This window comes from Phyllobates terribilis, unplaced genomic scaffold, assembly GCF_046119375.1.
Source record: "Phyllobates terribilis strain yellow unplaced genomic scaffold, ASM4611937v1 Scaffold_2__4_contigs__length_985480577, whole genome shotgun sequence".
Lineage (NCBI taxonomy): Eukaryota > Metazoa > Chordata > Amphibia > Anura > Dendrobatidae > Phyllobates > Phyllobates terribilis.
The window spans coordinates 186,379,438-186,391,307 of NW_027362762.1; the positions used below are offsets into that span (position 1 = coordinate 186,379,438).

The 11,870-nt window shown below is 49.2% G+C and overlaps 1 protein-coding gene across 1 annotated transcript; it reads right to left on the reverse strand.

Annotated features, from left to right (window-relative positions):
* Window positions 1-558: 558 nt before the first annotated feature.
* On the reverse strand, window positions 559-10,633 carry LOC141201340 (cathelicidin-1-like). Its single transcript, XM_073663367.1, has 4 exons — window positions 10,365-10,633; window positions 4,981-5,082; window positions 2,034-2,105; window positions 559-858 (listed from the first exon to the last, which is right to left on the reverse strand). Exons 1-4 carry the CDS (start codon window positions 10,551-10,553, stop codon window positions 724-726), a joined length of 498 nt encoding a protein of 165 aa, XP_073519468.1. The 5' UTR covers window positions 10,554-10,633; the 3' UTR covers window positions 559-723.
* Between the last annotated feature and the right edge of the window lie 1,237 nt (window positions 10,634-11,870).

The following is an 11,870-nucleotide window of genomic DNA, read 5'->3' on the forward strand; positions in this document are numbered from 1 at the left end:
GGTACCATTGAAAAAGCTGTAAAAAGAAGAATAAAATAAAAAATAAATGTATTCTTACCATCTGTCAGCCCGCGCTGCGCTCCCGCTTGGTTCCCGGCACTTGCAGTGAGTTGTAGGACCTGCGGTGACGTCAGAGTCATGTGACGGGTCACGTGACGCTGACGTCGGCAGGTCTTTCAATTCAAAGTTGCCGGCAGCCGGGAGAACGGAGTGAGCAGGACAGCGCGGGCCATCGGAGGTAAGTATATACACTCTCTCGGTTCACACTGTATAAATCCATGCTGTTTGCATGGATTTATACAGTGTGACCTAGTTATCAAGCACTTTCCAGGTGATGCTAACATCGCCTGGAAAGCGCTTGTCAATCTGCATGCGGAAACGCATGTGAATCTGCATGTGGATCCGCATGTATTCTGCAGGAAAAACGCATGCACAATCTGCATGCGTTTTTTCTGCCAGGGAGATGCAGAAATGATGCAGAAATTTTCTGCTTCATTTCTGCATCGTGTGCACATACCCTTAACATTGTCATCATCACTTTTCATAAAGAAAAGAAGAAATATTTTCTGCTTCTAAGTTTATTTGCAACTTTGTATCTCTTGGCCTTTAGGAATAATTCACTGCTACATTGTATAATATCTGTCTCATAATAAGAAGTAACAGCTTATTACTGAAATATAAGGCCGCAATAGCATGACTGATTGTAGGAATGAACGGAGATCTTCACACAGTCTGGACAATTTGAGCTCTATTTTGGTTCTTAGCCGGCCTCCCTATAAGAGTAAAACCCCCCGTTAGCTTCGGCCGACATGGCCGCTTCGTGCATGGTTTTCTACTAGACCTCTTCAGACGGATGTCCTGGAAGGGAACAGAATAACAATGAAGAACATAAGACACAGAAATAAGAGAACAGAGAAGAGTCCACGTTTCCTTCCTTTCCTTTTACTAGTTACTTTTATTTTTGCTTTTCATTAGTTAGTCATGTTGATTATAGTAGAGCTTTGTTTGTTATGTTAGCTCCCATGGATGTTCCATCCTCATATCTCCATTTATAGAATATTTTAACACCCCCTCCATGCACATGCTCCACAAGTCTCCCTTAATTCCCTGTCACTTGTGTTGTATCAAAATTCCTGATTTATAAAGTGCAGTTACAGGTCCTGCAGATCCTGGATCCTGCTTCTTCTTGCAGAAACACACTTGTCCATAAGAGACACAGTGAATCATCTTCCTTCTCCAGCCTTGTATTAGAGAAATGCAGTGATAGCGTGTAAGCGACTAGATCCCATCCATGTAACATTACGGCTCACTTAATATTGGACAGGATTGATTTCAGGGTAATCTTAGACCCTTTCCAGTGAGCTCAAAATAGGTCTGGTCTCCTCACATTCTCTAGAAATATGAGTCTCCCTACACCAACTTGTCACTTTCCACAAGGAATAATGTTACCCCTTAGAGCCAATCTCATCCTGCCAAATCAGTTCCCCTGCTTGGCACTGACAAGGAGCAAAAAGCCGGAAACTTGTGTCAGCATATGTTGTTTCTGGTTTGGCTTCTTCTCTTAAGTCATGTGGCAAGGCTCTTTAAAGGGTTAATGTTGACTTTTAGGATTGCTACATCCAATAGGTGTTCCTGTCCTTTTTCTCTCTGAAGAGACTATTTGCATATTTAATTTCCTAATGGAGCATTGGTAACTGGTCTTCCTATGTCAACTTGGTGCTCTCCACAAGGAGAAACCTTACCCCTTAAAACGGCAGAAGTATGAAACCTGACATTCCTGCCAGAAACCAATAATTATGAGTTTTTCTCTGAAACAATATGTAGAGGAGAATGATGAGAGATGGAGGAGACCAACAAAAAGAAACAAACTGGAAAGTGTAGAAGAAGCAACAAAGTAGAGAACTTCGCTGTGTCTTCTACTAGGTCTTCTGTAGATCATGGTGCATGAATCTACAGCTATGGGGCCATCTGAAAAACCAACAAAAAATGCAGGAGAACATGACAGGAGTTATTCACTTTTAATGCTGTGTTACCTTTGTCTGACGTATACACATTATGTCCTCAGGGCCCTCATCACTCAGATCCAGAGCACAAATCTTCACATCCTGCAAAACAGATATGGGAAATATCATCTGCCAATCACATTAATCAAGAACCAAAAGTTTACAAATTAATGTTTCATTTCAGTCCTGAAAACAATATAAGGCTTTGTTCACATTGTTCCTTTGCTGTGCCCTGAGTTATGCATCAGGGCTTCCAGCTAACCCCCCCCAAAAATGTGATTCAAATGGATCCCTTAATGTACCTCCAGAAGAGCCATTCTGGGACAGAGATAGGATCTAGCTTGGCTCTGGGAAAAATGGGTGAATAGTACAGATGCATGGCCCAAGGTGTAACAATAGTGGAATTCCTGTATTCATTAAGTGCAGGGTACTGTCACATAGTGTTTGTATATATGCCTATATTTTTGCCATGGCATATGTGCACTTGTGCGTTAATTATATCCTATAGGAGTGCTGGCCTTGTTCGATATTTTTATTGTTCATTGGGGGGTCTCTCTGCCCTCTTAACATTCTCACACACTGCATTCCTAATTCATTTTTTACCATGACTTTCCAAACACACAATAAAATCATTGTGGCTTTGGAAAATTACAACAAAATAAAATAAAAAGTAATATTGGGAACACAATGTGTAAATATTGCATTTGGATATGTGCACACAAAGTTGTTTTAGTGTGTCTGCTTCAAAAAAAACTCCTGAAAAAATGCCTAAAATAACCACTTGAAAAACTCTTCCTGTTCATTTCTATAGTAATACCACTTTCATGTTCATATATTGTGCTTGGAATGTTTTTTTTTCCTTTCACATTTTCAAAAAAAAGTCTGCACAGAAAAAAAAGAACATGCAGGTCATTTCTTTGAAGCAACTCCTGATGAAAAATGCTTTAAACTAAAAACTCTCCTATCAGAAAGCTGCAAAGGCTTTTCAGGGAGAGAAAAACTCTTCCAAAAACTCCCTAAATAAGGAGTGTTTCCTGAAGCAGTTTCCAATTTGATTTTGATTGTCTCAAAAAACTCTGTCTGCACATTACCTTATCCAGCCAGGCATATTATAATCAGAACCACACTGGATCATATACATATAATATATATATATATATATATATATATATATATATATATATATATATATATATACACTGCTCAAAAAAATAAAGGGAACACTCAAATAACACATCCTAGATCTGAATGAATGAAATATTCTCATTGAATACTTTGTTCTGTACAAAGTTGAATGTGCTGACAACAAAATCACACAAAAATCATCAATGGAAATCAAATTTATTAACCAATGGAGGCCTGGATTTGGAGTCACCCCCAAAATTAAAGTGGAAAAACACACTACAGGCTGATCCAACTTTGATGTAATGTCCTTAAAACAAGACACAATGAGACTTAGTATTGTGTGTGGCCTCCACGTGCCTGTATGACCTCCCTACAATGCCTGGGCATGCTCCTGATGAGGTTGTGGATGGTCTCCTGTGGGATCTCCTTCCAGACCTGGACTAAAGCATCCGCCAACTCCTGGCCAGTCTGTGGTGCAACGTGACGTTGGTGGATGGAGCGAGACATGATGTCCCAGATGTGCTCAATCAGATTCAGGTCTGGGGAACGGGCGGGCCAGTCCATAGCTTCAATGCCTTCATCTTGCAGGAACTGCTGACACACTCCAGCCACATGAGGTCTGGCATTGTCCTGCATTAGGAGGAACCCAGGGCCAGCCGCACTAGCATATGGTCTCACAAGGGGTCTGAGGATCTCGGTACCTAATGGCAGTCAGGCTACCTCTGGCGAGCACATGGAGGGCTGTGCGGCTCTCCAAAGAAATGCCACACCACACCATTACTGACCCACTGCCAAACCGGTCATGCTGAAGGATTTTGCAGTCAGCAGATCATTCTCCGTGGCGTCTCCAGACTCTGTCATGTCTGTCACATGTGCTCAGTGTGACCCTGCTTTCATGTGTGAAGAGCACAGGGCGCCAGTGGCGACTTTGCCAATCCTGGTGTTCTGTGGCCAATGCCAAGCGTCCTGCACGGTGTTGGACTGTGAGCACAACCCCCATCTGTGGATGTCGGGTCCTCATACCACCCTCATGGAGTCGGTTTCTAACCGTTTGTGCAGACACATGCACATTTGTGGCCTGCTGGAGGTCATTTTGCAGGGCTCTGGCAGTGCTCCTCCTGTTCCTCCTTGCACAAAGGCGGAGGTAGCGGTCCTGCTACTGGGTTGTTGCCCTCCTATGGCCCCCTCCACGTCTCCTGGTGTACTGGCCTGTCTCCTGGTAGCGCCTCCAACCTCTGGACACTACGCTGACAGATACAGCAAACCTTCTTGCCACAGCTTGCATTTATGTGCCATCCTGGATGAGCTGCACTACCTGAGCAACTTCTGTGGGTTATAGAGTCTGTCTCATGCTACCACAAGTGTAAAAGCACAACCAACATTCAAAAGTGACCAAAACATCAGCCAGAAAGCATTGGTACTGAGATGTGATCTGTGGTCCCCACCTGCAGAACCACTCCTTTATTGAGGGTGTCTTGATAATTGCCAATAATTTCCATCTATTGTCTATTCCATTTGCACAACAGCATGTGAAATTGATTGTCAATCAGTGTTGCTTCCTAAGTGAACAGTTTGATTTCACAGAAGTTTGATGTACTTGGAGTTATATTTTGTTGTTTAAGTGTTCCCTTTATTTTTTTGAGCAGTGTATATATTGACCCCTGAATGAAGCATTTCATTGCAAAACACGCATCGGGTGTGGTGTATTCCTGGACACATACGCTGCAGGAAATGTTGCCTTAGTATATTGTAGTTTATTACTGAGCACAGAGTCAGACATTATGATTAGCTTTCTCCATTAAAGAAGTCTTTTATTACAGTTATGTATTTTTTCACTATTTCCCTTACTTACTCCGTCCACCTTGAAATCACATTGCGATAAATCCAGATTCTCAGATTTCAGGCACATCGTCTCTTTAATGGTGAAAGATTTTCTATTTGGGTTTTCATCCTCCTTTTGAAAGAAAAGAAAAAAAGGGGAAAAGACATAAATTGTATAGTTACAAATATAAAAACGTTTACTCCAGTCACATACAAAGCTGCAGTGACAATTCCTCTGGTTTCCTCTCATCAGACAGGAGTGCATTGTTAGTGCTCAGGTGATAGTTACACATCCAGGGCTCAGCTGTTGTAGCACCCTGAGGATTCGGCTGCTACAGGGGTATTGCACCTCAACCCAGAGGTGTGATATTCCACTCCCGGGTAAGGATGGAGTGTGGAACTGAGCTCAGATAGACTGCATGCACTACATACATCCCATTCCAGAGGAGCAGGCCGACGGCACTCCCACTTAGAAATGTGCAGGTGCGACCGAGCCTGTTCCTGGCTGGAGTGGGAGGGGGGAGGAACATCCCATGTAGTGTAGGGGCAGATAGGGGGAGCAGTCTGGGTAGTGATAGGAGCTCATTGGGTGCTGGTCACCTGAGCTCACACATAGAGGGATATATAAGGAGGGCACCAACTAGAATCAGGGTCAGACGCAGAGAGTCAGTCAGCTGCAGAGGACAAGTCAGATGCAGAGAGCAGGAAACAGCAGCCCTGGAGAGAGAGAGAGTGGAGTGAAGAAAGACCCAGAGGGGGACAAAGAAGGGACCCAAGAACCCAAATAAGAACACCGGGTGAGGAGTCAGCAAGAGGGTACCGGAACCCAAGCTGGTGGGGGCAAAGACATTCCCCAGCCAGAGACCGGAGACCGTGGGCAGCGTCTGTCACGGTCACCCACTACATTCACCCTGAAGGCACACCACAGGAAGGGTCAGGGAACCTTAGGCCAAAGGTTGCCCAACAGAAGGCCCGAGGGAGCTGGACTTAGGTGAATCACTGGTGGGGACGGCTGAAGAAAGGACAGAGGGAGAGCTCAGGGCCACGCTCCGGACTTGTTTGGGGGTTGGCCGGATCCAGGACCTGGTGGACGCAGCACGGCTCGGGAGGTCACTTGGAGCTAGAGTGACCAGGAACATCTGCAGTAAGTAAAGACCCTTAACTGCACTACCCGAGTCTGTCATCATTACCGGCTGCACCGCACCACCACAACCCCCATCCTCTGCGCCTGTCCCCTCTGAGGCTATACCCCTCCCGTTGGGGGTTATCCCACCAAGCTGCGCATCCACCATCAGCCTCAGCGGACCCTGCTGCAGCGGCGGCCACAGTGACCGCATCACAACGGGTGGCGTAGTCGACACAACGAACTTTAATAACATCAGTAAAGACTGCCACATAACCCTGAGCTTGACGCCCTGGGCACGGGACCGGGTCACAGCCGCTCGGAGACTACAACCCCCCATCTGATCCGGTGCCGGGTATTCCCCTCAAAAAGGAATATGTCCCAGGGGGCGCGTCAACTTTGGCGTAGTCGGCAGGATTACGTGCCCGCAACACCCGGGTACTGCGTGCCTGAAGAAAAGTGCAAGTTTACCTTAGAAAGAAGACTCCTGCCGGTTCCGGAGGGTCCACGCCATCGGACTCCATCACCAGTCGTTTCCCGCCGATTGTCCGCCATTTCCAGCTTGTTCCCGCCATCTGCAGAGTTTCCCGCCACTGGGCGACGCTTCCCGCCAAAACCGCAGATTTCCCGCCTTGGAAGAGCAGCGGACGCCATTATGGGCGTGCCAAAGGAGGGCAAGAGGCCACCTCCCATCGTGGGCCGGGACAGAAAATGGCGCCAAAAGTGGAAACCGCCCCCACCAACAGAGACTGTGATGCTGGAGGTGTCTGTCAGCGTGAAAGAACTCCCCCTGGAGCTGACAGTCACCGAGTTGCCCCGGGACCGCCCTCTAAGTGGGAGGAGACGAAAGAGAAGAGAAAAGATGGGTGTCGCCTGGAGCAGTCTGGAGCGAGCGCACCCGGAGGCAGGAAGCCTGGAAAGGAGCAGCAGAAAAGCTCACCCGGAGATGGAAAGAGAGCAGAACAGCACCGGCCCGCTGGCCAGGAGTCTGCTAGAGACCGAGGAAGGAGGGCAGAGCAGCACCGGCCCGCTGGCCAGGAGCCTGCCGGAAGCCGAGCAGAGCAGCACCGACCCGATGGTCAGGAGCCTGCTAGAGTCCACAACCCCGCTAGGTCTAGCGGAGATCCTAGCGCAGCTCCCCCGAGACCGGGAGTGTGCACAAACTGCCCTGGAGGGCCTCGCAAGGAGGATGGCCCGGGTACAGCGCGAGATACTGGCGGAGTGGGGCCGGGAGATGGCCCAGCAAGCAGAGACCAGTCAACGGAGCACGCTACCCTGGAAGAGGAAGCAGACCGCCTCTGAGGATGGCGCAGGAGGACCCAAGGCCGGAGACGGCGCCGAGGAGGGAGCCGAACGCATGGAGGCAGGTAAAGGGGACGCCTATACCCCAAGCCGTGACACCGCTCACCTGCCCCAGCTCCCCGTCGCAGAGCCCGAAAGTCCCCCTGCTGTGCCCGTAGCCGCCAGGTCACCGCCATGGACTAGGCCCCGACCGGAAGCCGCCGCAGCGACCCCTGTGACGTCACGCGCCCCGACCCGGAGCGTGACAAAGCAGGAATTACCACCAGCCTGGTCGCAAGGCCTAGTACCCTCGGGCGCCGCACCACCAACAGCGCCCCCTACCTCCGCGGAGCCTCCGGCCTGGCCGCAAGGCCAGGTAGCCCAGGGCGCCGCCGTCCTAACGGTGCCCTTCACCTTCCAGGTGCCCCAGGCCTGGCCGCAAGGCCTGGGCAACCCGGGCGCCACCACCACCGCGCCCGCGCCCGCAATACCTAGGGTGCCACACCTGGGGGAGGACCTCTTCGGCCAGCTCACATGGCCGGACGGGCGGCCCTTCATCTGGCCCGAAGGGTACCCTGAGCTGGAGCGGCAGCAAAGACTAGGGCCCTTGTGTGAGCCCCTAATCCCGGCTCCGAAGCCCGTGGCTTGGGTCTCGCCTCCTCTAGCAGAAGCCCAATTCGTGTGGGACCCCACGGGAGAAGATTTGATGGGGTTCACCGGAGAAACTCGGGCAGCCGCAGCTGAACGTACAGAGTGTTGCCGTCAACAGCTGGCAGAGTTTAAGAGAGAACGGGAGGAGAGGCGGGTCAGAGAACAACAGGCCCAAATCCAGAGCGCGGAGCAGAAGAGCCGGACTAGGAGGAACCCCCGTGCAGCGCATTGTCCCCGCACCATCGGGACAGTGATAAAGTTCAACCCGCAGCATGGGTGGGGCTTTATTCGGGACCGTAACAACCGCGGTGACGTTTTTGTGACTCGCAGAGACGTCGAGTCCCACCTGCCGGAAGGTCACAAAGGCCGTGACCTCTACGTCGGAGACGAGGTCACTTTCACCCGGCACAAGTGTGCCAAAGGACCTTACGCCCTCCACGTACACCGCCTGACGAAGGAGGAGTTGCAGTACAGAGAGGAGGAGCCAGAGGACCCGGACGGGTCTGAAGAAACATCATATCAAGAAAGAGCAGGAGGGAGCCGTCGTTGAGGACGGGAGTAGAGACTGTATATAGTTGCCCGTCGGGGCACAGTAAGCTGAAACCGTGGCTGCTTTAAAGTTTAGTCCCCGTTGGGACCAGTGAACAGTTTAACCCGTGTGTCCCCTACCCAAACCAGGCTGAGGACTGTGAGCAGCCATCCCATTCCCTTTACTTGGCCGGGGACTGAGAACGGCCAAAACTTCCCTGTACATAGTTGCGCTTCCTAAGGCGCCCCCTACTGGTTTTATGAGAAACTGCTTATCAAAAGACTGTCGCACTTTACCTGGTCACGAGTTGCACGGTGACCAGAGGAGGAAGAAAGAAAGAGACGACGAGAATGTTATAATGATGTCTATATGAAAAAGTTATATATATATAATATTTTATATGTTTTATATGTTTATAAAAATTTGTATGTTTTGGTGTTTTTGTCTTTGCAGCCCGAGGACGTGCTGTGATTTACCAGGGGGGAATGTAGCACCCTGAGGATTCGGCTGCTACAGGGGTATTGCACCTCAACCCAGAGGTGTGATATTCCACTCCCGGGTAAGGATGGAGTGTGGAACTGAGCTCAGATAGACTGCATGCACTACATACATCCCATTCCAGAGGAGCAGGCCGACGGCACTCCCACTTAGAAATGTGCAGGTGCGACCGAGCCTGTTCCTGGCTGGAGTGGGAGGGGGGAGGAACATCCCATGTAGTGTAGGGGCAGATAGGGGGAGCAGTCTGGGTAGTGATAGGAGCTCATTGGGTGCTGGTCACCTGAGCTCACACATAGAGGGATATATAAGGAGGGCACCAACTAGAATCAGGGTCAGACGCAGAGAGTCAGTCAGCTGCAGAGGACAAGTCAGATGCAGAGAGCAGGAAACAGCAGCCCTGGAGAGAGAGAGAGTGGAGTGAAGAAAGACCCAGAGGGGGACAAAGAAGGGACCCAAGAACCCAAATAAGAACACCGGGTGAGGAGTCAGCAAGAGGGTACCGGAACCCAAGCTGGTGGGGGCAAAGACATTCCCCAGCCAGAGACCGGAGACCGTGGGCAGCGTCTGTCACGGTCACCCACTACATTCACCCTGAAGGCACACCACAGGAAGGGTCAGGGAACCTTAGGCCAAAGGTTGCCCAACAGAAGGCCCGAGGGAGCTGGACTTAGGTGAATCACTGGTGGGGACGGCTGAAGAAAGGACAGAGGGAGAGCTCAGGGCCACGCTCCGGACTTGTTTGGGGGTTGGCCGGATCCAGGACCTGGTGGACGCAGCACGGCTCGGGAGGTCACTTGGAGCTAGAGTGACCAGGAACATCTGCAGTAAGTAAAGACCCTTAACTGCACTACCCGAGTCTGTCATCATTACCGGCTGCACCGCACCACCACAACCCCCATCCTCTGCGCCTGTCCCCTCTGAGGCTATACCCCTCCCGTTGGGGGTTATCCCACCAAGCTGCGCATCCACCATCAGCCTCAGCGGACCCTGCTGCAGCGGCGGCCACAGTGACCGCATCACAACGGGTGGCGTAGTCGACACAACGAACTTTAATAACATCAGTAAAGACTGCCACATAACCCTGAGCTTGACGCCCTGGGCACGGGACCGGGTCACAGCCGCTCGGAGACTACAACCCCCCATCTGATCCGGTGCCGGGTATTCCCCTCAAAAAGGAATATGTCCCAGGGGGCGCGTCAGCTGTCACATAACTTCCCCGCAGGATCCAGGATCAGCTTTGGATGTGAATGCAGCATAAATGGAGCTTCATATGCAAATATCTAATTTACATAACAAGCAGTCAATGAAATTGTCTTTATAATCTGTGCTTTACCTGTGGTGGAGAAATGAGGATCTGGTCCATGGATTTATATAAGTATGTGACCCCTTCCTTCTGGTTGTAGAGGTCGATAATGTCTCCTATAGATCTTCCATTATTGATCCCAGGCTCTGCAGTTTCAGAGAGACAGCCGTGTAATGTGACAGCAGAGAACAGCAGCAGAGACAGCGTCCAGCTCCTCATCTTGGCCACCGTCAGTGGTAATGTCCGCTCTCTGTGCAGATGCTCTTTTTTATTGCGCTTCTAGTTCCTCATATTCCTGTGTGATGACAAGAGTCTCGCTGTCTTACAAATTTGTATGTTATGTAATTCACAAATAATAATTTTACTAAATTTCATCATAAAGCTGCTAATTTTGGCATCTGCTCTGGGCGTCTGATTTTATTTGGGAATTTGGTTGGGGCTCTGTATTCATTTTGGAGATTTTTCTGGAACCTATATTTATTTCAAGGTCTGAGGACTTAATATATTTACAGGGTCTAGTCTGGGTTCTGTATTATGTAATTTGGGTCTTGTCTGGGGTCTGAAATCTTTGTGGGGTTTGATCTGAAATCTCTATATATTTAAGGGGTCTGAGCTGGGTCTGAATTTATTAAAGGGTCTAGTTTGAGCTTGAGTTATGTTTCTATTGTGGTTTTTCCTTCCTCCACCTAACGCTCTGGGCCCATGTATAACGCTGTATTTCTAGCTGTAATATTATTTTTGGGAATTGTCCTTTATGCAAGAATTTCATGGAGAAGATTCCATGTAAAAAAATATTTTCTCCAAACAAGAATGTATAAAAAGCACAGATTTACCCTCCTAACCCAATATGGATGCAGAGTCCATTCATACAGCAGAAGGAACTTCATAGTTAGAATTAAAAAGGAGCCTCCGGCTGCTTCTGGTTCATGATTTATTAACACCAGTGTCACACTAAGGAACTCTGAGCCGATCACTTCAAATGACAGAGCACCTGCCTCTGGATGTACACAGCACGTCAATGTTCCTAATACCATTGGATAACTGTCACGCAAGGTGTGGGAAAGACTAAGTGCAACTTGAAGGGAAGAGGGGGAGGAAGCCCAAATGTTACATGCACACCGCTAGGTTCAGCTAGGGGCGAGACAGGTTACATGAATTCTTTGGAATCCTGGGGGAACCATTACTCAGAGCGACCATAGGCTGCAGCTTCTCTCAGCCACACAGGGGTATTGACCCTCAGGCACAGACATATAGGTTGTTTCACTTGCTGACCAGACACACTTGACAAGAGTCCTCATAAATGGTAAAACAGTAGCATTTAATAAGAAGCTGCACAGCCAGTGCAAGTTAAGTCTTATGAGCAACAGGCTCCAGTGACAAACAGTACAGCTTCCTTAGCAGCACTGCAGTACACAGTCTTCCCAGTAGTACAGGACAGCACAGCTCTAATGCAAAGGCACATTAAAGAACACAGCATTCTTTACAGTACAGTGAGATAGAGGAGGGAGGGGGGTTGCTGAGGGAGATGATCCCTGT